General features: G+C 36.3%; 4 protein-coding genes across 4 annotated transcripts; all 4 read left to right on the top strand.

Moving 5' to 3' along the window:
- Window positions 1–590: 590 nt before the first annotated feature.
- On the top strand, window positions 591–3,027 carry LOC143578381 (putative O-methyltransferase 3). The gene is made up of 3 exons (XM_077061977.1): window positions 591–714; window positions 1,656–2,468; window positions 2,580–3,027. The coding sequence occupies exons 2-3, from the start codon at window positions 1,683–1,685 to the stop codon at window positions 2,880–2,882; spliced, it is 1,089 nt and encodes a 362-aa protein (XP_076918092.1). The 5' UTR covers window positions 591–714; window positions 1,656–1,682; the 3' UTR covers window positions 2,883–3,027.
- A 3,285-nt stretch (window positions 3,028–6,312) lies between these two features.
- On the top strand, window positions 6,313–8,752 carry LOC143578380 (putative O-methyltransferase 3). The gene is made up of 3 exons (XM_077061976.1): window positions 6,313–6,436; window positions 7,381–8,193; window positions 8,305–8,752. The coding sequence occupies exons 2-3, from the start codon at window positions 7,408–7,410 to the stop codon at window positions 8,605–8,607; spliced, it is 1,089 nt and encodes a 362-aa protein (XP_076918091.1). The 5' UTR covers window positions 6,313–6,436; window positions 7,381–7,407; the 3' UTR covers window positions 8,608–8,752.
- Window positions 8,753–12,040: 3,288 nt separating this feature from the next.
- On the top strand, window positions 12,041–14,486 carry LOC143578379 (putative O-methyltransferase 3). The gene is made up of 3 exons (XM_077061975.1): window positions 12,041–12,164; window positions 13,115–13,927; window positions 14,039–14,486. The coding sequence occupies exons 2-3, from the start codon at window positions 13,142–13,144 to the stop codon at window positions 14,339–14,341; spliced, it is 1,089 nt and encodes a 362-aa protein (XP_076918090.1). The 5' UTR covers window positions 12,041–12,164; window positions 13,115–13,141; the 3' UTR covers window positions 14,342–14,486.
- Window positions 14,487–17,775: 3,289 nt separating this feature from the next.
- Window positions 17,776–20,215, top strand: LOC143578378 (putative O-methyltransferase 3). Its single transcript, XM_077061974.1, has 3 exons — window positions 17,776–17,899; window positions 18,844–19,656; window positions 19,768–20,215. The coding sequence occupies exons 2-3, from the start codon at window positions 18,871–18,873 to the stop codon at window positions 20,068–20,070; spliced, it is 1,089 nt and encodes a 362-aa protein (XP_076918089.1). The 5' UTR covers window positions 17,776–17,899; window positions 18,844–18,870; the 3' UTR covers window positions 20,071–20,215.
- Window positions 20,216–22,455: the final 2,240 nt, after the last annotated feature.

The raw sequence follows: 22,455 nt of genomic DNA, 5'->3' as shown, positions 1-22,455 counted from the left end.
CAACTTGTTTGTTTATGTGGACTTGTTTTTGTGTTCTCGGTCATGTTTTTATGGTTGTGATGTACTTGATTATGGATGTTCGTAGGGTGAACTCTTATTTTGTATTTATGTGGTATGCTATGTTATGTGGTATTGTTACTTCTATTACTATGTGATTTGTATGTGTAATTATAGATTTAAAATAATATAGTTAAACATGATAGCATAATATAAATTGAAGATTAATATTACAAGTAACACATTAAAATGACACAACTTACAACTAATTTTGGATAACATAAAATTTATCTCGTATAGTTCGTGTAACTCGTATGGGACATGATCGTATAGGCAATCTCAAAAAATATATAATTTATCTCGTATAGTTCGTGTAACTCGTATGGGACATGGTCGTATAGGCAATCTCAAAAAGTGTGTCATGGCAGAAAGTAAAAAGTTGTTATGTCATATGAAATTTCAAATAATCTCGTATGACCCATACTACTCGTATGAGGGGTTACTCGTATAAACCTTATATAATAGTTACTTTTCTCGTATTAAATTGTTTCCTTAAAGTCTTTTTGTGGGGTCCACCACGACAGCAGCATTCTTCTTCATATATCTCAACCCTCATCCACTCATTCCGATCTTACGTTCGTACTTCTTGTATTCAGTTCACCATCGCTATCATCATTAGAAACATCAAGAAACAAAATAAAGGCCTATTTAAAATATGTAAGTTCTTCCTCCTTTTAACTTGATACTCTTAGTTTAATATTCACAGATCAATGTTAATCTGTCGGGCTGTAGCGAATTGATCGATAACGTTGGTATGACGGTAAAAATATCGGGTTTTTATGGTTTTAAAGTGGCATGTTCTAAGTCTTGGGCGTTTTGGCTGCTTATTATTTAGGATTTTGTATTTATAGACGTGATTGATGTGCTTCATGATGATTGATGTTCTGTTTAAGTCTCGTTAATGATCTTTAGATCTCTCATGTTGGAGGAGAATCATTTTGTGTTTGTGTGCATGACTCCATAGTAAGAGTTAAATGATCTTGTTATTGGTATAAGCCTGTTACGGTTTATTCGATTAACCTCCCAGGGACACAAGAGAAGGAAAAAAAATAGATTCAAAAATAATATATTTCTTAAACGAGATTATAATATATAGGAAAACAAAAACATAAAAATAGAAAAAGATAAACAATAAGGAAACATAATATGACTATAACAAAGAAACTAAATAAAACATAATCTTTAATAATAATAATAATAATAATAATAAATATATTAATTTAATAGGATCGTATCACCTTCTTTAAACTACATTGTAATTAGCAGAGCATATTTTCTCATGCAAGACTTTAAAGACTTTAAAGTACGTTTTTATTTCTAAATGGGTACGGGGTACCATCAATTTTTATTTTTAATTTTCTTCTGCTAGTTGTAAAGCTAAGTTAGTCACTTAATCCAGAAAAGTTAACATCATTAGTGGGAAAAAAAACATGAACTTTAGAGAGTTTTTCTTTTTGTAAAACTATAGTTTACCCAACAATATATACGTACACTGATAAAAAGAATTCAAATATTTTTGTAGTAATTTAGTTTTCTACTGTGAATCTTAGTTTTGATTTGGAATAACTTTTTTAACCTTTTATATTTATACTTATAAGCAAGTTGGGTCTAAACTCTAAACCTAAATGGACATCAACCAAAGTCAAGTAGAAGCAAATGAACTCTTTGAAGCTCAGGCTCATATATACAGACATGTCTTCAACTATGCAACCTCCATGTCGCTTGGTTGCGCACTTGAACTTGAGATACCCGACATCATTCATAATCATGGAAAACCGATCACTATTCAAGAACTCGTTTCAAAGCTCAATCTCCCCATTGAGAAAACCCTTAATTTGCAGCGCCTGATGCGGTTGCTGATTCACTCCAACTTCTTCTCCCTCACCAAGATTCATGATCAAGAAGACGAAGGATATGTTCTCACAACCGCATCAAAGTTATTAGTCAAGAACACTAGTGAAAACTCGCAAAACCTACCGAACTTATTACCATTCGCTAATTTGATCCTAGATCCTGTTTTTATAACTCCTTGGCAGTTCTTGGGGAAGTGGTTTCATGAAAACGAATCCACGGCTTTCGAGACTGCTCATGGGATCCGTCTATGGGAATATGCTAACAAGAATCCTGGATTCAATGGGTTGTTTAATGACGCGATGGCAAGTGATTCCAAGATGATGAGTTTGGTGGTCAAAGATTGTCAAGAGATCTTTGAAGGTGTGGAGTCATTAGTTGATGTTGGAGGTGGAACTGGACTCAATGCTAAGATTCTCCTTGAAGCTTTTCCGAATATGACTTGCACTGTTTTCGACCTCCCGCACGTTGTTGCTGACAAGATTGATACTAGGAATCTCAAATATGTTGGAGGTGATATGTTTAACTCCATCCCATCTGCTGATGCCATCTTTTTTAAGGTAATCCGTTAAATGTTACTCTACGAGCTTAAAACTGGTTACGTTTGTTTGTTTTAGACCGTGTTAAAGGGAATAACTAGCTTTGTTGCTAATGCTTGATATATTATGTAGAATGTTCTGCATAATTGGAGTGATGATAGCGTGTTGAAGATACTGAAACAATGTCGGGAGGCTATTCGACTTGAAGGTGACAAAGGAAAAGTGGTCATCATAGATATGGTAGTGGACGAAAAACATAACCGACACGAAATAACAGAAACCAAGATGGTTTTCGACGTCTTGATGATGGTTCTAGTAACTGGAAGAGAAAGGACCGAAGTTGAGTGGGAGAGACTGTTCTTAGAAGCTGGATTTAGTCGATATAAAATAACTCCCAACTTCGGGTTGAGGTCTCTCATGGAAGTTTTTGCTTAGATCTTTTCTTGATGTATCAAAAAAAGATATGTTAATTTTCGTTTTAATAAACGAGTGGTTAAACCCTAAACCATGAAATCTAAATTGTTTATACTTGTATCAAACCTTATATAATGTATCGTTACTGGGCCTTGAACTATAATCTAAATTCTAAATTCCAAATTCCTAAAATTGAGACTCTTTAAACTTGTCTAGTACTAGACTACTAGTTACTCAGCATATACCGGTTTGTTTTTTGAGTTGCCAGTCAATGGTTAAAGAGGTTAAAACCGGTTAATAACTAGTTTGGGTATGAATCCTATATGAATGAATAGGTTATTTAACCGAATTGGTTAACCTAAATAACCGATTATTTTTTTATGTTCTAAAAAAAAATATTCAAGAATCTAAAAGGTGTAATTAAGAATGAGCAAACTAATTGTACCAAGTACCGGTACTCTCTCGAATTCGTACCGAACGGGCATTGGTACATTTTTTTTATGTTCAGCATTTGTACCATTTGGTTTCAACATATTTTTTGTACTTTCAATGGTACCGATTACACTTTCACTAGCTTGTTTCTGTTTTGATACTTTTCGGTATCTCATCCCTAGGTGTGATATACTTTCAATTTCTTAGAATTATTTGCAGACTAAGAGACGTCAAAGGGGATTCTTAACCCCAAAAAATTCCGGGTTCTATGACATTAATCAATTATTAAAATGGTCCATTCTATTTTTTATGTTAAATAATTAATCATATGTAAAAGGACTACCAAACCACATGATGCCAGACTGCCAGTGCATTTTCTCAGTTTGCTTTACACCTGGATCCCGCTGGCCCGGCCCAAGTGGGAGATGGGACCGCATAGTGTTCATTCCAAAGGTGGCCCAAAGGTGTTGAATTTTTCTGTACTTAATTTATATAAAATTATCGATAACCTTTAGACCCACTCACATTCCTTAAACTTGTGAACTTTTTAGGGTGCCGTAGAGGGCGAGAAAACAGCCTAATATGAGGAGATTTTTTTTAAACACGCCCCCCCCCCCCCAAACGATAAAAGGGGTGAAATGTGGGGGCAACGTATTCTTCTTGCCCATCTTTCTTTTGTTTTTATTAGTATTATAATTGTTTGTGTGTGATATATATATAGTGAAAAGATCCAATACTTTAATCCTTAATGTACATTAATGTACGCAAATCCCGTTTTTCACGAATCGATCCATGAATTCACATCCCAAGATCTCGGAATCGTCAATACATATCCAATTAATTATTGGTTAACCGAAAAAAAAACAGTTTTGGATCGTTAATCGATCAATTATTTACTTTTTTCACGAATACCGTTTTTGAGCGTTTTCTAAGCGTTTTAGGTTTTTAGCTGAGCGTTTAAGTTTATGTAACTTATAGTTTAGCATATTACTATTTGATTGTTTCTCTAACGTTAAAATTATAAACTTCAATTTTAATCTAATTATTTTATGTAATTTATAATTTAGTAGGTTACTATGTCGGAAGATGAAAGTGTTGACGTTGATGATGTTATTTATGAGACCCATAAGTATTTACAGTTTCCCGCGGGAACCGAGGACCATCGCAGACTTCGTCGGTTTGTAGACAGGAAAATGGCTAACCCTATCTCGATTAATTGGGATCTTTTACGGGATGTAGGAGAGATTGAGATGGCCGAGGGGATTATAGGTGTGGGTACACCATGGAGACATCTTATAGATCTTGCTAGCCTCCCTTGTTATCGGGAGTTTACTTTATAGTTTTGTCCACATTTCGTTTTACCCCTCCAAACAACATGCATGCAGATAACAGCGTGGTGTTTCGTTTATTTGGCCAGAATCATGGGATGACATTACCCAAGTTTGTTGTTGCATCAGGGTTGTACACAGAGGAGCATGTTCTTTGTCCGAAGTTCGAGGAGGGTATATTTGTGGAGAATGATCAAACAGTGACACAGTTTTGGGGTCAGATTGGTACCGGCCCATTTAATATAAAGGCCAGGTCGAGTTCGATTATTGATCCTCTTCATCGATACCTACACAAGGTCATCGCGTGTTCTATTACTGGTCATGGGAATAGTAAGGAGTGGTGCACCTCACCTGATCTGTTTTATTTATATTGTTTGTTGACGCCGGTTAATTGTAACCTTGCATGGTGTATGGCTTCTTACTTTGCTACTCTTCATAGCAAACAGCAGGATGGTGAGATTATTTGTGGATCTTATATTACATCTATCGGGCACAATTTAGGTTTGCTCAACCCGGATTCTGTTTGTGGTATGCATGTAAAAAAGGCGAGGAGTTTAGATAAAAATACAGTGAAACGTATGAACATTGCTACGAAGTTCCCAAACTTGGGTTTACGTTTCTCTGTGGTGCCTGGAGTTGTTTGGCAGCCTCAGCAGCATGAGCATGTTCAGGACCAGCCTCCCCATGACCATCATGTTCAGGACCAACACAATGACCCCGCTCAACAACATCATCAATATCACCACAGGCATGTTGTTAGAGGTCCGGTAGTGCCATGCCAAATTATTCAGGATATCCAACATATTCAGGCGAGTCAGGTTTGGTTTCAAGAATGGATGGTTGAATGGGCCAGATCACAGGGTTTTAACCCCCCTCCTACTCCTCAGCACCCGGGTCAGCAACACCATCCATCTCAGTCTTCGGGTCAGCAGCACCATCCCTCTCAGTCTTCGGGTCAGCAGCACCATCCATCTCAGTCTTCGGGTCATCAGCACCAGCCATCTCAGTCTTCGGGTCATCAGCACCATCCATCTCAGTCTTTAAATCAGCAGCACCATCCCGCTGGGCACCCACCTCCACCAGCATAGGGTTTTCATTGGGCAACTTGTTTGTTTATGTGGACTTGTTTTTGTGTTCTCGGTCATGTTTTTATGGTTGTGATGTACTTGATTATGGATGTTCGTAGGGTGAACTCTTATTTTGTATTTATGTGGTATGCTATGTTATGTGGTATTGTTACTTCTATTACTATGTGATTTGTATGTGTAATTATAGATTTAAAATAATATAGTTAAACATGATAGCATAATATAAATTGAAGATTAATATTACAAGTAACACATTAAAATGACACAACTTACAACTAATTTTGGATAACATAAAATTTATCTCGTATAGTTCGTGTAACTCGTATGGGACATGATCGTATAGGCAATCTCAAAAAATATATAATTTATCTCGTATAGTTCGGGTAACTCGTATGGGACATGGTCGTATAGGCAATCTCAAAAAGTGTGTCATGGCAGAAAGTAAAAAGTTGTTATGTCATATGAAATTTCAAATAATCTCGTATGACCCATACTACTCGTATGAGGGGTTACTCGTATAAACCTTATATAATAGTTACTTTTCTCGTATTAAATTGTTTCCTTAAAGTCTTTTTGTGGGGTCCACCACGACAGCAGCATTCTTCTTCATATATCTCAACCCTCATCCACTCATTCCGATCTTACGTTCGTACTTCTTGTATTCAGTTCACCATCGCTATCATCATTAGAAACATCAAGAAACAAAATAAAGGCCTATTTAAAATATGTAAGTTCTTCCTCCTTTTAACTTGATACTCTTAGTTTAATATTCACAGATCAATGTTAATCTGTCGGGCTGTAGCGAATTGATCGATAACGTTGGTATGACGGTAAAAATATCGGGTTTTTATGGTTTTAAAGTGGCATGTTCTAAGTCTTGGGCGTTTTGGCTGCTTATTATTTAGGATTTTGTATTTATAGACGTGATTGATGTGCTTCATGATGATTGATGTTCTGTTTAAGTCTCGTTAATGATCTTTAGATCTCTCATGTTGGAGGAGAATCATTTTGTGTTTGTGTGCATGACTCCATAGTAAGAGTTAAATGATCTTGTTATTGGTATAAGCCTGTTACGGTTTATTCGATTAACCTCCCAGGGACACAAGAGAAGGAAAAAAAATAGATTCAAAAATAATATATTTCTTAAACGAGATTATAATTTATAGGAAAACAAAAACATAAAAATAGAAAAAGATAAACAATAAGGAAACATAATATGACTATAACAAAGAAACTAAATAAAACATAATCTTTAATAATAATAATAATAATAATAATAATAAATATATTAATTTAATAGGATCGTATCACCTTCTTTAAACTACATTGTAATTAGCAGAGCATATTTTCTCATGCAAGACTTTAAAGACTTTAAAGTACGTTTTTATTTCTAAATGGGTACGGGGTACCATCAATTTTTATTTTTAATTTTCTTCTGCTAGTTGTAAAGCTAAGTTAGTCACTTAATCCAGAAAAGTTAACATCATTAGTGGGAAAAAAAACATGAACTTTAGAGAGTTTTTCTTTTTGTAAAACTATAGTTTACCCAACAATATATACGTACACTGATAAAAAGAATTCAAATATTTTTGTAGTAATTTAGTTTTCTACTGTGAATCTTAGTTTTGATTTGGAATAACTTTTTTAACCTTTTATATTTATACTTATAAGCAAGTTGGGTCTAAACTCTAAACCTAAATGGACATCAACCAAAGTCAAGTAGAAGCAAATGAACTCTTTGAAGCTCAGGCTCATATATACAGACATGTCTTCAACTATGCAACCTCCATGTCGCTTGGTTGCGCACTTGAACTTGAGATACCCGACATCATTCATAATCATGGAAAACCGATCACTATTCAAGAACTCGTTTCAAAGCTCAATCTCCCCATTGAGAAAACCCTTAATTTGCAGCGCCTGATGCGGTTGCTGATTCACTCCAACTTCTTCTCCCTCACCAAGATTCATGATCAAGAAGACGAAGGATATGTTCTCACAACCGCATCAAAGTTATTAGTCAAGAACACTAGTGAAAACTCGCAAAACCTACCGAACTTATTACCATTCGCTAATTTGATCCTAGATCCTGTTTTTATAACTCCTTGGCAGTTCTTGGGGAAGTGGTTTCATGAAAACGAATCCACGGCTTTCGAGACTGCTCATGGGATCCGTCTATGGGAATATGCTAACAAGAATCCTGGATTCAATGGGTTGTTTAATGACGCGATGGCAAGTGATTCCAAGATGATGAGTTTGGTGGTCAAAGATTGTCAAGAGATCTTTGAAGGTGTGGAGTCATTAGTTGATGTTGGAGGTGGAACTGGACTCAATGCTAAGATTCTCCTTGAAGCTTTTCCGAATATGACTTGCACTGTTTTCGACCTCCCGCACGTTGTTGCTGACAAGATTGATACTAGGAATCTCAAATATGTTGGAGGTGATATGTTTAACTCCATCCCATCTGCTGATGCCATCTTTTTTAAGGTAATCCGTTAAATGTTACTCTACGAGCTTAAAACTGGTTACGTTTGTTTGTTTTAGACCGTGTTAAAGGGAATAACTAGCTTTGTTGCTAATGCTTGATATATTATGTAGAATGTTCTGCATAATTGGAGTGATGATAGCGTGTTGAAGATACTGAAACAATGTCGGGAGGCTATTCGACTTGAAGGTGACAAAGGAAAAGTGGTCATCATAGATATGGTAGTGGACGAAAAACATAACCGACACGAAATAACAGAAACCAAGATGGTTTTCGACGTCTTGATGATGGTTCTAGTAACTGGAAGAGAAAGGACCGAAGTTGAGTGGGAGAGACTGTTCTTAGAAGCTGGATTTAGTCGATATAAAATAACTCCCAACTTCGGGTTGAGGTCTCTCATGGAAGTTTTTGCTTAGATCTTTTCTTGATGTATCAAAAAAAGATATGTTAATTTTCGTTTTAATAAACGAGTGGTTAAACCCTAAACCATGAAATCTAAATTGTTTATACTTGTATCAAACCTTATATAATGTATCGTTACTGGGCCTTGAACTATAATCTAAATTCTAAATTCCAAATTCCTAAAATTGAGACTCTTTAAACTTGTCTAGTACTAGACTACTAGTTACTCAGCATATACCGGTTTGTTTTTTGAGTTGCCAGTCAATGGTTAAAGAGGTTAAAACCGGTTAATAACTAGTTTGGGTATGAATCCTATATGAATGAATAGGTTATTTAACCGAATTGGTTAACCTAAATAACCGATTATTTTTTTATGTTCTAAAAAAAAATATTCAAGAATCTAAAAGGTGTAATTAAGAATGAGCAAACTAATTGTACCAAGTACCGGTACTCTCTCGAATTCGTACCGAACGGGCATTGGTACATTTTTTTTATGTTCAGCATTTGTACCATTTGGTTTCAACATATTTTTTGTACTTTCAATGGTACCGATTACACTTTCACTAGCTTGTTTCTGTTTTGATACTTTTCGGTATCTCATCCCTAGGTGTGATATACTTTCAATTTCTTAGAATTATTTGCAGACTAAGAGACGTCAAAGGGGATTCTTAACCCCAAAAAATTCCGGGTTCTATGACATTAATCAATTATTAAAATGGTCCATTCTATTTTTTATGTTAAATAATTAATCATATGTAAAAGGACTACCAAACCACATGATGCCAGACTGCCAGTGCATTTTCTCAGTTTGCTTTACACCTGGATCCCGCTGGCCCGGCCCAAGTGGGAGATGGGACCGCATAGTGTTCATTCCAAAGGTGGCCCAAAGGTGTTGAATTTTTCTGTACTTAATTTATATAAAATTATCGATAACCTTTAGACCCACTCACATTCCTTAAACTTGTGAACTTTTTAGGGTGCCGTAGAGGGCGAGAAAACAGCCTAATATGAGGAGATTTTTTTTAAACACGCCCCCCCCCCCCCCCCAAACGATAAAAGGGGTGAAATGTGGGGGCAACGTATTCTTCTTGCCCATCTTTCTTTTGTTTTTATTAGTATTATAATTGTTTGTGTGTGATATATATATAGTGAAAAGATCCAATACATTAATCCTTAATGTACATTAATGTACGCAAATCCCGTTTTTCACGAATCGATCCATGAAATCACATCCCAAGATCTCGGAATCGTCAATACATATCCAATTAATCATTGGTTAGCCGAAAAAAAAACAGTTTTGGATCGTTAATCGATCAATTATTTATTTTTTTCACGAATACCGTTTTTGAGCGTTTTCTAAGCGTTTTAGGTTTTTAGCTGAGCGTTTAAGTTTATGTAACTTATAGTTTAGCATATTACTATTTGATTGTTTCTCTAACGTTAAAATTATAAACTTCAATTTTAATCTAATTATTTTATGTAATTTATAATTTAGTAGGTTACTATGTCGGAAGATGAAAGTGTTGACGGTGATGATGTTATTTATGAGACCCATAAGTATTTACAGTTTCCCGCGGGAACCGAGGACCATCGCAGACTTCGTCGGTTTGTAGACAGGAAAATGGCTAACCCTATCTCGATTAATTGGGATCTTTTACGGGATGTAGGAGAGATTGAGATGGCCGAGGGGATTATAGGTGTGGGTACACCATGGAGACATCTTATAGATCTTGCTAGCCTCCCTTGTTATCGGGAGTTTACTTTATAGTTTTGTCCACATTTCGTTTTACCCCTCCAAACAACATGCATGCAGATAACAGCGTGGTGTTTCGTTTATTTGGCCAGAATCATGGGATGACATTACCCAAGTTTGTTGTTGCATCAGGGTTGTACACAGAGGAGCATGTTCTTTGTCCGAAGTTCGAGGAGGGTATATTTGTGGAGAATGACCAAACAGTGACACAGTTTTGGGGTCAGATTGGTACCGGCCCATTTAATATAAAGGCCAGGTCGAGTTCGATTATTGATCCTCTTCATCGATACCTACACAAGGTCATCGCGTGTTCTATTACTGGTCATGGGAATAGTAAGGAGTGGTGCACCTCACCTGATCTGTTTTATTTATATTGTTTGTTGACGCCGGTTAATTGTAACCTTGCATGGTGTATGGCTTCTTACTTTGCTACTCTTCATAGCAAACAGCAGGATGGTGAGATTATTTGTGGATCTTATATTACATCTATCGGGCACAATTTAGGTTTGCTCAACCCGGATTCTGTTTGTGGTATGCATGTAAAAAAGGCGAGGAGTTTAGATAAAAATACAGTGAAACGTATGAACATTGCTACGAAGTTCCCAAACTTGGGTTTACGTTTCTCTGTGGTGCCTGGAGTTGTTTGGCAGCCTCAGCAGCATGAGCATGTTCAGGACCAGCCTCCCCATGACCATCATGTTCAGGACCAACACAATGACCCCGCTCAACAACATCATCAATATCACCACAGGCATGTTGTTAGAGGTCCGGTAGTGCCATGCCAAATTATTCAGGATATCCAACATATTCAGGCGAGTCAGGTTTGGTTTCAAGAATGGATGGTTGAATGGGCCAGATCACAGGGTTTTAACCCCCCTCCTACTCCTCAGCACCCGGGTCAGCAACACCATCCATCTCAGTCTTCGGGTCAGCAGCACCATCCATCTCAGTCTTCGGGTCAGCAGCACCATCCATCTCAGTCTTCGGGTCATCAGCACCAGCCATCTCAGTCTTCGGGTCATCAGCACCATCCATCTCAGTCTTTAAATCAGCAGCACCATCCCGCTGGGCACCCACCTCCACCAGCATAGGGTTTTCATTGGGCAACTTGTTTGTTTATGTGGACTTGTTTTTGTGTTCTCGGTCATGTTTTTATGGTTGTGATGTACTTGATTATGGATGTTCGTAGGGTGAACTCTTATTTTGTATTTATGTGGTATGCTATGTTATGTGGTATTGTTACTTCTATTACTATGTGATTTGTATGTGTAATTATAGATTTAAAATAATATAGTTAAACATGATAGCATAATATAAATTGAAGATTAATATTACAAGTAACACATTAAAATGACACAACTTACAACTAATTTTGGATAACATAAAATTTATCTCGTATAGTTCGTGTAACTCGTATGGGACATGATCGTATAGGCAATCTCAAAAAATATATAATTTATCTCGTATAGTTCGGGTAACTCGTATGGGACATGGTCGTATAGGCAATCTCAAAAAGTGTGTCATGGCAGAAAGTAAAAAGTTGTTATGTCATATGAAATTTCAAATAATCTCGTATGACCCATACTACTCGTATGAGGGGTTACTCGTATAAACCTTATATAATAGTTACTTTTCTCGTATTAAATTGTTTCCTTAAAGTCTTTTTGTGGGGTCCACCACGACAGCAGCATTCTTCTTCATATATCTCAACCCTCATCCACTCATTCCGATCTTACGTTCGTACTTCTTGTATTCAGTTCACCATCGCTATCATCATTAGAAACATCAAGAAACAAAATAAAGGCCTATTTAAAATATGTAAGTTCTTCCTCCTTTTAACTTGATACTCTTAGTTTAATATTCACAGATCAATGTTAATCTGTCGGGCTGTAGCGAATTGATCGATAACGTTGGTATGACGGTAAAAATATCGGGTTTTTATGGTTTTAAAGTGGCATGTTCTAAGTCTTGGGCGTTTTGGCTGCTTATTATTTAGGATTTTGTATTTATAGACGTGATTGATGTGCTTCATGATGATTGATGTTCTGTTTAAGTCTCGTTAATGATCTTTAGATCTCTCATGTTGGAGGAGAATCATTTTGTGTTTGTGTGCATGACTCCATAGTAAGAGTTAAATGATCTTGTTATTGGTATAAGCCTGTTACGGTTTATTCGATTAACCTCCCAGGGACACAAGAGAAGGAAAAAAAATAGATTCAAAAATAATATATTTCTTAAACGAGATTATAATTTATAGGAAAACAAAAACATAAAAATAGAAAAAGATAAACAATAAGGAAACATAATATGACTATAACAAAGAAACTAAATAAAACATAATCTTTAATAATAATAATAATAATAATAATAATAATAATAAATATATTAATTTAATAGGATCGTATCACCTTCTTTAAACTACATTGTAATTAGCAGAGCATATTTTCTCATGCAAGACTTTAAAGACTTTAAAGTACGTTTTTATTTCTAAATGGGTACGGGGTACCATCAATTTTTATTTTTAATTTTCTTCTGCTAGTTGTAAAGCTAAGTTAGTCACTTAATCCAGAAAAGTTAACATCATTAGTGGGAAAAAAAACATGAACTTTAGAGAGTTTTTCTTTTTGTAAAACTATAGTTTACCCAACAATATATACGTACACTGATAAAAAGAATTCAAATATTTTTGTAGTAATTTAGTTTTCTACTGTGAATCTTAGTTTTGATTTGGAATAACTTTTTTAACCTTTTATATTTATACTTATAAGCAAGTTGGGTCTAAACTCTAAACCTAAATGGACATCAACCAAAGTCAAGTAGAAGCAAATGAACTCTTTGAAGCTCAGGCTCATATATACAGACATGTCTTCAACTATGCAACCTCCATGTCGCTTGGTTGCGCACTTGAACTTGAGATACCCGACATCATTCATAATCATGGAAAACCGATCACTATTCAAGAACTCGTTTCAAAGCTCAATCTCCCCATTGAGAAAACCCTTAATTTGCAGCGCCTGATGCGGTTGCTGATTCACTCCAACTTCTTCTCCCTCACCAAGATTCATGATCAAGAAGACGAAGGATATGTTCTCACAACCGCATCAAAGTTATTAGTCAAGAACACTAGTGAAAACTCGCAAAACCTACCGAACTTATTACCATTCGCTAATTTGATCCTAGATCCTGTTTTTATAACTCCTTGGCAGTTCTTGGGGAAGTGGTTTCATGAAAACGAATCCACGGCTTTCGAGACTGCTCATGGGATCCGTCTATGGGAATATGCTAACAAGAATCCTGGATTCAATGGGTTGTTTAATGACGCGATGGCAAGTGATTCCAAGATGATGAGTTTGGTGGTCAAAGATTGTCAAGAGATCTTTGAAGGTGTGGAGTCATTAGTTGATGTTGGAGGTGGAACTGGACTCAATGCTAAGATTCTCCTTGAAGCTTTTCCGAATATGACTTGCACTGTTTTCGACCTCCCGCACGTTGTTGCTGACAAGATTGATACTAGGAATCTCAAATATGTTGGAGGTGATATGTTTAACTCCATCCCATCTGCTGATGCCATCTTTTTTAAGGTAATCCGTTAAATGTTACTCTACGAGCTTAAAACTGGTTACGTTTGTTTGTTTTAGACCGTGTTAAAGGGAATAACTAGCTTTGTTGCTAATGCTTGATATATTATGTAGAATGTTCTGCATAATTGGAGTGATGATAGCGTGTTGAAGATACTGAAACAATGTCGGGAGGCTATTCGACTTGAAGGTGACAAAGGAAAAGTGGTCATCATAGATATGGTAGTGGACGAAAAACATAACCGACACGAAATAACAGAAACCAAGATGGTTTTCGACGTCTTGATGATGGTTCTAGTAACTGGAAGAGAAAGGACCGAAGTTGAGTGGGAGAGACTGTTCTTAGAAGCTGGATTTAGTCGATATAAAATAACTCCCAACTTCGGGTTGAGGTCTCTCATGGAAGTTTTTGCTTAGATCTTTTCTTGATGTATCAAAAAAAGATATGTTAATTTTCGTTTTAATAAACGAGTGGTTAAACCCTAAACCATGAAATCTAAATTGTTTATACTTGTATCAAACCTTATATAATGTATCGTTACTGGGCCTTGAACTATAATCTAAATTCTAAATTCCAAATTCCTAAAATTGAGACTCTTTAAACTTGTCTAGTACTAGACTACTAGTTACTCAGCATATACCGGTTTGTTTTTTGAGTTGCCAGTCAATGGTTAAAGAGGTTAAAACCGGTTAATAACTAGTTTGGGTATGAATCCTATATGAATGAATAGGTTATTTAACCGAATTGGTTAACCTAAATAACCGATTATTTTTTTATGTTCTAAAAAAAAATATTCAAGAATCTAAAAGGTGTAATTAAGAATGAGCAAACTAATTGTACCAAGTACCGGTACTCTCTCGAATTCGTACCGAACGGGCATTGGTACATTTTTTTTATGTTCAGCATTTGTACCATTTGGTTTCAACATATTTTTTGTACTTTCAATGGTACCGATTACACTTTCACTAGCTTGTTTCTGTTTTGATACTTTTCGGTATCTCATCCCTAGGTGTGATATACTTTCAATTTCTTAGAATTATTTGCAGACTAAGAGACGTCAAAGGGGATTCTTAACCCCAAAAAATTCCGGGTTCTATGACATTAATCAATTATTAAAATGGTCCATTCTATTTTTTATGTTAAATAATTAATCATATGTAAAAGGACTACCAAACCACATGATGCCAGACTGCCAGTGCATTTTCTCAGTTTGCTTTACACCTGGATCCCGCTGGCCCGGCCCAAGTGGGAGATGGGACCGCATAGTGTTCATTCCAAAGGTGGCCCAAAGGTGTTGAATTTTTCTGTACTTAATTTATATAAAATTATCGATAACCTTTAGACCCACTCACATTCCTTAAACTTGTGAACTTTTTAGGGTGCCGTAGAGGGCGAGAAAACAGCCTAATATGAGGAGATTTTTTTTAAACACGCCCCCCCCCCCCCCCCCAAACGATAAAAGGGGTGAAATGTGGGGGCAACGTATTCTTCTTGCCCATCTTTCTTTTGTTTTTATTAGTATTATAATTGTTTGTGTGTGATATATATATAGTGAAAAGATCCAATACTTTAATCCTTAATGTACATTAATGTACGCAAATCCCGTTTTTCACGAATCGATCCATGAATTCACATCCCAAGATCTCGGAATCGTCAATACATATCCAATTAATTATTGGTTAACCGAAAAAAAAACAGTTTTGGATCGTTAATCGATCAATTATTTACTTTTTTCACGAATACCGTTTTTGAGCGTTTTCTAAGCGTTTTAGGTTTTTAGCTGAGCGTTTAAGTTTATGTAACTTATAGTTTAGCATATTACTATTTGATTGTTTCTCTAACGTTAAAATTATAAACTTCAATTTTAATCTAATTATTTTATGTAATTTATAATTTAGTAGGTTACTATGTCGGAAGATGAAAGTGTTGACGGTGATGATGTTATTTATGAGACCCATAAGTATTTACAGTTTCCCGCGGGAACCGAGGACCATCGCAGACTTCGTCGGTTTGTAGACAGGAAAATGGCTAACCCTATCTCGATTAATTGGGATCTTTTACGGGATGTAGGAGAGATTGAGATGGCCGAGGGGATTATAGGTGTGGGTACACCATGGAGACATCTTATAGATCTTGCTAGCCTCCCTTGTTATCGGGAGTTTACTTTATAGTTTTGTCCACATTTCGTTTTACCCCTCCAAACAACATGCATGCAGATAACAGCGTGGTGTTTCGTTTATTTGGCCAGAATCATGGGATGACATTACCCAAGTTTGTTGTTGCATCAGGGTTGTACACAGAGGAGCATGTTCTTTGTCCGAAGTTCGAGGAGGGTATATTTGTGGAGAATGATCAAACAGTGACACAGTTTTGGGGTCAGATTGGTACCGGCCCATTTAATATAAAGGCCAGGTCGAGTTCGATTATTGATCCTCTTCATCGATACCTACACAAGGTCATCGCGTGTTCTATTACTGGTCATGGGAATAGTAAGGAGTGGTGCACCTCACCTGATCTGTTTTATTTATATTGTTTGTTGACGCCGGTTAATTGTAACCTTGCATGGTGTATGGCTTCTTACTTTGCTACTCTTCATAGCAAACAGCAGGATGGTGAGATTATTTGTGGATCTTATATTACATCTATCGGGCACAATTTAGGTTTGCTCAACCCGGATTCTGTTTGTGGTATGCATGTAAAAAAGGCGAGGAGTTTAGATAAAAATACAGTGAAACGTATGAACATTGCTACGAAGTTCCCAAACTTGGGTTTACGTTTCTCTGTGGTGCCTGGAGTTGTTTGGCAGCCTCAGCAGCATGAGCATGTTCAGGACCAGCCTCCCCATGACCATCATGTTCAGGACCAACACAATGACCCCGCTCAACAACATCATCAATATCACCACAGGCATGTTGTTAGAGGTCCGGTAGTGCCATGCCAAATTATTCAGGATATCCAACATATTCAGGCGAGTCAGGTTTGGTTTCAAGAATGGATGGTTGAATGGGCCAGATCACAGGGTTTTAACCCCCCTCCTACTCCTCAGCACCCGGGTCAGCAACACCATCCATCTCAGTCTTCGGGTCAGCAGCACCATCCCTCTCAGTCTTCGGGTCAGCAGCACCATCCATCTCAGTCTTCGGGTCATCAGCACCAGCCATCTCAGTCTTCGGGTCATCAGCACCATCCATCTCAGTCTTTAAATCAGCAGCACCATCCCGCTGGGCACCCACCTCCACCAGCATAGGGTTTTCATTGGGCAACTTGTTTGTTTATGTGGACTTGTTTTTGTGTTCTCGGTCATGTTTTTATGGTTGTGATGTACTTGATTATGGATGTTCGTAGGGTGAACTCTTATTTTGTATTTATGTGGTATGCTATGTTATGTGGTATTGTTACTTCTATTACTATGTGATTTGTATGTGTAATTATAGATTTAAAATAATATAGTTAAACATGATAGCATAATATAAATTGAAGATTAATATTACAAGTAACACATTAAAATGACACAACTTACAACTAATTTTGGATAACATAAAATTTATCTCGTATAGTTCGTGTAACTCGTATGGGACATGATCGTATAGGCAATCTCAAAAAATATATAATTTATCTCGTATAGTTCGGGTAACTCGTATGGGACATGGTCGTATAGGCAATCTCAAAAAGTGTGTCATGGCAGAAAGTAAAAAGTTGTTATGTCATATGAAATTTCAAATAATCTCGTATGACCCATACTACTCGTATGAGGGGTTACTCGTATAAACCTTATATAATAGTTACTTTTCTCGTATTAAATTGTTTCCTTAAAGTCTTTTTGTGGGGTCCACCACGACAGCAGCATTCTTCTTCATATATCTCAACCCTCATCCACTCATTCCGATCTTACGTTCGTACTTCTTGTATTCAGTTCACCATCGCTATCATCATTAGAAACATCAAGAAACAAAATAAAGGCCTATTTAAAATATGTAAGTTCTTCCTCCTTTTAACTTGATACTCTTAGTTTAATATTCACAGATCAATGTTAATCTGTCGGGCTGTAGCGAATTGATCGATAACGTTGGTATGACGGTAAAAATATCGGGTTTTTATGGTTTTAAAGTGGCATGTTCTAAGTCTTGGGCGTTTTGGCTGCTTATTATTTAGGATTTTGTATTTATAGACGTGATTGATGTGCTTCATGATGATTGATGTTCTGTTTAAGTCTCGTTAATGATCTTTAGATCTCTCATGTTGGAGGAGAATCATTTTGTGTTTGTGTGCATGACTCCATAGTAAGAGTTAAATGATCTTGTTATTGGTATAAGCCTGTTACGGTTTATTCGATTAACCTCCCAGGGACACAAGAGAAGGAAAAAAAATAGATTCAAAAATAATATATTTCTTAAACGAGATTATAATTTATAGGAAAACAAAAACATAAAAATAGAAAAAGATAAACAATAAGGAAACATAATATGACTATAACAAAGAAACTAAATAAAACATAATCTTTAATAATAATAATAATAATAATAATAATAAATATATTAATTTAATAGGATCGTATCACCTTCTTTAAACTACATTGTAATTAGCAGAGCATATTTTCTCATGCAAGACTTTAAAGACTTTAAAGTACGTTTTTATTTCTAAATGGGTACGGGGTACCATCAATTTTTATTTTTAATTTTCTTCTGCTAGTTGTAAAGCTAAGTTAGTCACTTAATCCAGAAAAGTTAACATCATTAGTGGGAAAAAAAACATGAACTTTAGAGAGTTTTTCTTTTTGTAAAACTATAGTTTACCCAACAATATATACGTACACTGATAAAAAGAATTCAAATATTTTTGTAGTAATTTAGTTTTCTACTGTGAATCTTAGTTTTGATTTGGAATAACTTTTTTAACCTTTTATATTTATACTTATAAGCAAGTTGGGTCTAAACTCTAAACCTAAATGGACATCAACCAAAGTCAAGTAGAAGCAAATGAACTCTTTGAAGCTCAGGCTCATATATACAGACATGTCTTCAACTATGCAACCTCCATGTCGCTTGGTTGCGCACTTGAACTTGAGATACCCGACATCATTCATAATCATGGAAAACCGATCACTATTCAAGAACTCGTTTCAAAGCTCAATCTCCCCATTGAGAAAACCCTTAATTTGCAGCGCCTGATGCGGTTGCTGATTCACTCCAACTTCTTCTCCCTCACCAAGATTCATGATCAAGAAGACGAAGGATATGTTCTCACAACCGCATCAAAGTTATTAGTCAAGAACACTAGTGAAAACTCGCAAAACCTACCGAACTTATTACCATTCGCTAATTTGATCCTAGATCCTGTTTTTATAACTCCTTGGCAGTTCTTGGGGAAGTGGTTTCATGAAAACGAATCCACGGCTTTCGAGACTGCTCATGGGATCCGTCTATGGGAATATGCTAACAAGAATCCTGGATTCAATGGGTTGTTTAATGACGCGATGGCAAGTGATTCCAAGATGATGAGTTTGGTGGTCAAAGATTGTCAAGAGATCTTTGAAGGTGTGGAGTCATTAGTTGATGTTGGAGGTGGAACTGGACTCAATGCTAAGATTCTCCTTGAAGCTTTTCCGAATATGACTTGCACTGTTTTCGACCTCCCGCACGTTGTTGCTGACAAGATTGATACTAGGAATCTCAAATATGTTGGAGGTGATATGTTTAACTCCATCCCATCTGCTGATGCCATCTTTTTTAAGGTAATCCGTTAAATGTTACTCTACGAGCTTAAAACTGGTTACGTTTGTTTGTTTTAGACCGTGTTAAAGGGAATAACTAGCTTTGTTGCTAATGCTTGATATATTATGTAGAATGTTCTGCATAATTGGAGTGATGATAGCGTGTTGAAGATACTGAAACAATGTCGGGAGGCTATTCGACTTGAAGGTGACAAAGGAAAAGTGGTCATCATAGATATGGTAGTGGACGAAAAACATAACCGACACGAAATAACAGAAACCAAGATGGTTTTCGACGTCTTGATGATGGTTCTAGTAACTGGAAGAGAAAGGACCGAAGTTGAGTGGGAGAGACTGTTCTTAGAAGCTGGATTTAGTCGATATAAAATAACTCCCAACTTCGGGTTGAGGTCTCTCATGGAAGTTTTTGCTTAGATCTTTTCTTGATGTATCAAAAAAAGATATGTTAATTTTCGTTTTAATAAACGAGTGGTTAAACCCTAAACCATGAAATCTAAATTGTTTATACTTGTATCAAACCTTATATAATGTATCGTTACTGGGCCTTGAACTATAATCTAAATTCTAAATTCCAAATTCCTAAAATTGAGACTCTTTAAACTTGTCTAGTACTAGACTACTAGTTACTCAGCATATACCGGTTTGTTTTTTGAGTTGCCAGTCAATGGTTAAAGAGGTTAAAACCGGTTAATAACTAGTTTGGGTATGAATCCTATATGAATGAATAGGTTATTTAACCGAATTGGTTAACCTAAATAACCGATTATTTTTTTATGTTCTAAAAAAAAATATTCAAGAATCTAAAAGGTGTAATTAAGAATGAGCAAACTAATTGTACCAAGTACCGGTACTCTCTCGAATTCGTACCGAACGGGCATTGGTACATTTTTTTTATGTTCAGCATTTGTACCATTTGGTTTCAACATATTTTTTGTACTTTCAATGGTACCGATTACACTTTCACTAGCTTGTTTCTGTTTTGATACTTTTCGGTATCTCATCCCTAGGTGTGATATACTTTCAATTTCTTAGAATTATTTGCAGACTAAGAGACGTCAAAGGGGATTCTTAACCCCAAAAAATTCCGGGTTCTATGACATTAATCAATTATTAAAATGGTCCATTCTATTTTTTATGTTAAATAATTAATCATATGTAAAAGGACTACCAAACCACATGATTCCAGACTGCCAGTGCATTTTCTCAGTTTGCTTTACACCTGGATCCCGCTGGCCCGGCCCAAGTGGGAGATGGGACCGCATAGTGTTCATTCCAAAGGTGGCCCAAAGGTGTTGAATTTTTCTGTACTTAATTTATATAAAATTATCGATAACCTTTAGACCCACTCACATTCCTTAAACTTGTGAACTTTTTAGGGTGCCGTAGAGGGCGAGAAAACAGCCTAATATGAGGAGATTTTTTTTAAACACGCCCCCCCCCCCCCCCAAACGATAAAAGGGGTGAAATGTGGGGGCAACGTATTCTTCTTGCCCATCTTTCTTTTGTTTTTATTAGTATTATAATTGTTTGTGTGTGATATATATATAGTGAAAAGATCCAATACATTAATCCTTAATGTACATTAATGTACGCAAATCCCGTTTTTCACGAATCGATCCATGAATTCACATCCCAAGATCTCGGAATCGTCAATACATATCCAATTAATTATTGGTTAACCGAAAAAAAAACAGTTTTGGATCGTTAATCGATCAATTATTTACTTTTTTCACGAATACCGTTTTTGAGCGTTTTCTAAGCGTTTTAGGTTTTTAGCTGAGCGTTTAAGTTTATGTAACTTATAGTTTAGCATATTACTATTTGATTGTTTCTCTAACGTTAAAATTATAAACTTCAATTTTAATCTAATTATTTTATGTAATTTATAATTTAGTAGGTTACTATGTCGGAAGATGAAAGTGTTGACGGTGATGATGTTATTTATGAGACCCATAAGTATTTACAGTTTCCCGCGGGAACCGAGGACCATCGCAGACTTCGTCGGTTTGTAGACAGGAAAATGGCTAACCCTATCTCGATTAATTGGGATCTTTTACGGGATGTAGGAGAGATTGAGATGGCCGAGGGGATTATAGGTGTGGGTACACCATGGAGACATCTTATAGATCTTGCTAGCCTCCCTTGTTATCGGGAGTTTACTTTATAGTTTTGTCCACATTTCGTTTTACCCCTCCAAACAACATGCATGCAGATAACAGCGTGGTGTTTCGTTTATTTGGCCAGAATCATGGGATGACATTACCCAAGTTTGTTGTTGCATCAGGGTTGTACACAGAGGAGCATGTTCTTTGTCCGAAGTTCGAGGAGGGTATATTTGTGGAGAATGACCAAACAGTGACACAGTTTTGGGGTCAGATTGGTACCCGGCCCATTTAATATAAAGGCCAGGTCGAGTTCGATTATTGATCCTCTTCATCGATACCTACACAAGGTCATCGCGTGTTCTATTACTGGTCATGGGAATAGTAAGGAGTGGTGCACCTCACCTGATCTGTTTTATTTATATTGTTTGTTGACGCCGGTTAATTGTAACCTTGCATGGTGTATGGCTTCTTACTTTGCTACTCTTCATAGCAAACAGCAGGATGGTGAGATTATTTGTGGATCTTATATTACATCTATCGGGCACAATTTAGGTTTGCTCAACCCGGATTCTGTTTGTGGTATGCATGTAAAAAAGGCGAGGAGTTTAGATAAAAATACAGTGAAACGTATGAACATTGCTACGAAGTTCCCAAACTTGGGTTTACGTTTCTCTGTGGTGCTTGGAGTTGTTTG

Source organism: Bidens hawaiensis, unplaced genomic scaffold, assembly GCF_021521415.1.
Source record: "Bidens hawaiensis isolate Kalapana, Puna unplaced genomic scaffold, B.hawaiensis_p1.1 tig00029267_1, whole genome shotgun sequence".
In the NCBI taxonomy this organism is placed as follows: domain Eukaryota; kingdom Viridiplantae; phylum Streptophyta; class Magnoliopsida; order Asterales; family Asteraceae; genus Bidens; species Bidens hawaiensis.
This window is presented reverse-complemented; position numbering and strand designations above follow the sequence as displayed.

Bases quoted from the DNA above. Each gene is read 5' to 3' on its own strand.
- LOC143578381 (XM_077061977.1), top strand. From the start codon at position 1,683: ATGGACATCAACCAAAGTCAAGTAGAAGCAAATGAACTCTTTGAAGCT. The intron at 2,469-2,579 runs GTAATCCGTTAA...TATATTATGTAG, and splicing joins CTGATGCCATCTTTTTTAAG to AATGTTCTGCATAATTGGAG.
- LOC143578380 (XM_077061976.1), top strand. From the start codon at position 7,408: ATGGACATCAACCAAAGTCAAGTAGAAGCAAATGAACTCTTTGAAGCT. The intron at 8,194-8,304 runs GTAATCCGTTAA...TATATTATGTAG, and splicing joins CTGATGCCATCTTTTTTAAG to AATGTTCTGCATAATTGGAG.
- LOC143578378 (XM_077061974.1), top strand. From the start codon at position 18,871: ATGGACATCAACCAAAGTCAAGTAGAAGCAAATGAACTCTTTGAAGCT. The intron at 19,657-19,767 runs GTAATCCGTTAA...TATATTATGTAG, and splicing joins CTGATGCCATCTTTTTTAAG to AATGTTCTGCATAATTGGAG.
- LOC143578379 (XM_077061975.1), top strand. From the start codon at position 13,142: ATGGACATCAACCAAAGTCAAGTAGAAGCAAATGAACTCTTTGAAGCT. The intron at 13,928-14,038 runs GTAATCCGTTAA...TATATTATGTAG, and splicing joins CTGATGCCATCTTTTTTAAG to AATGTTCTGCATAATTGGAG.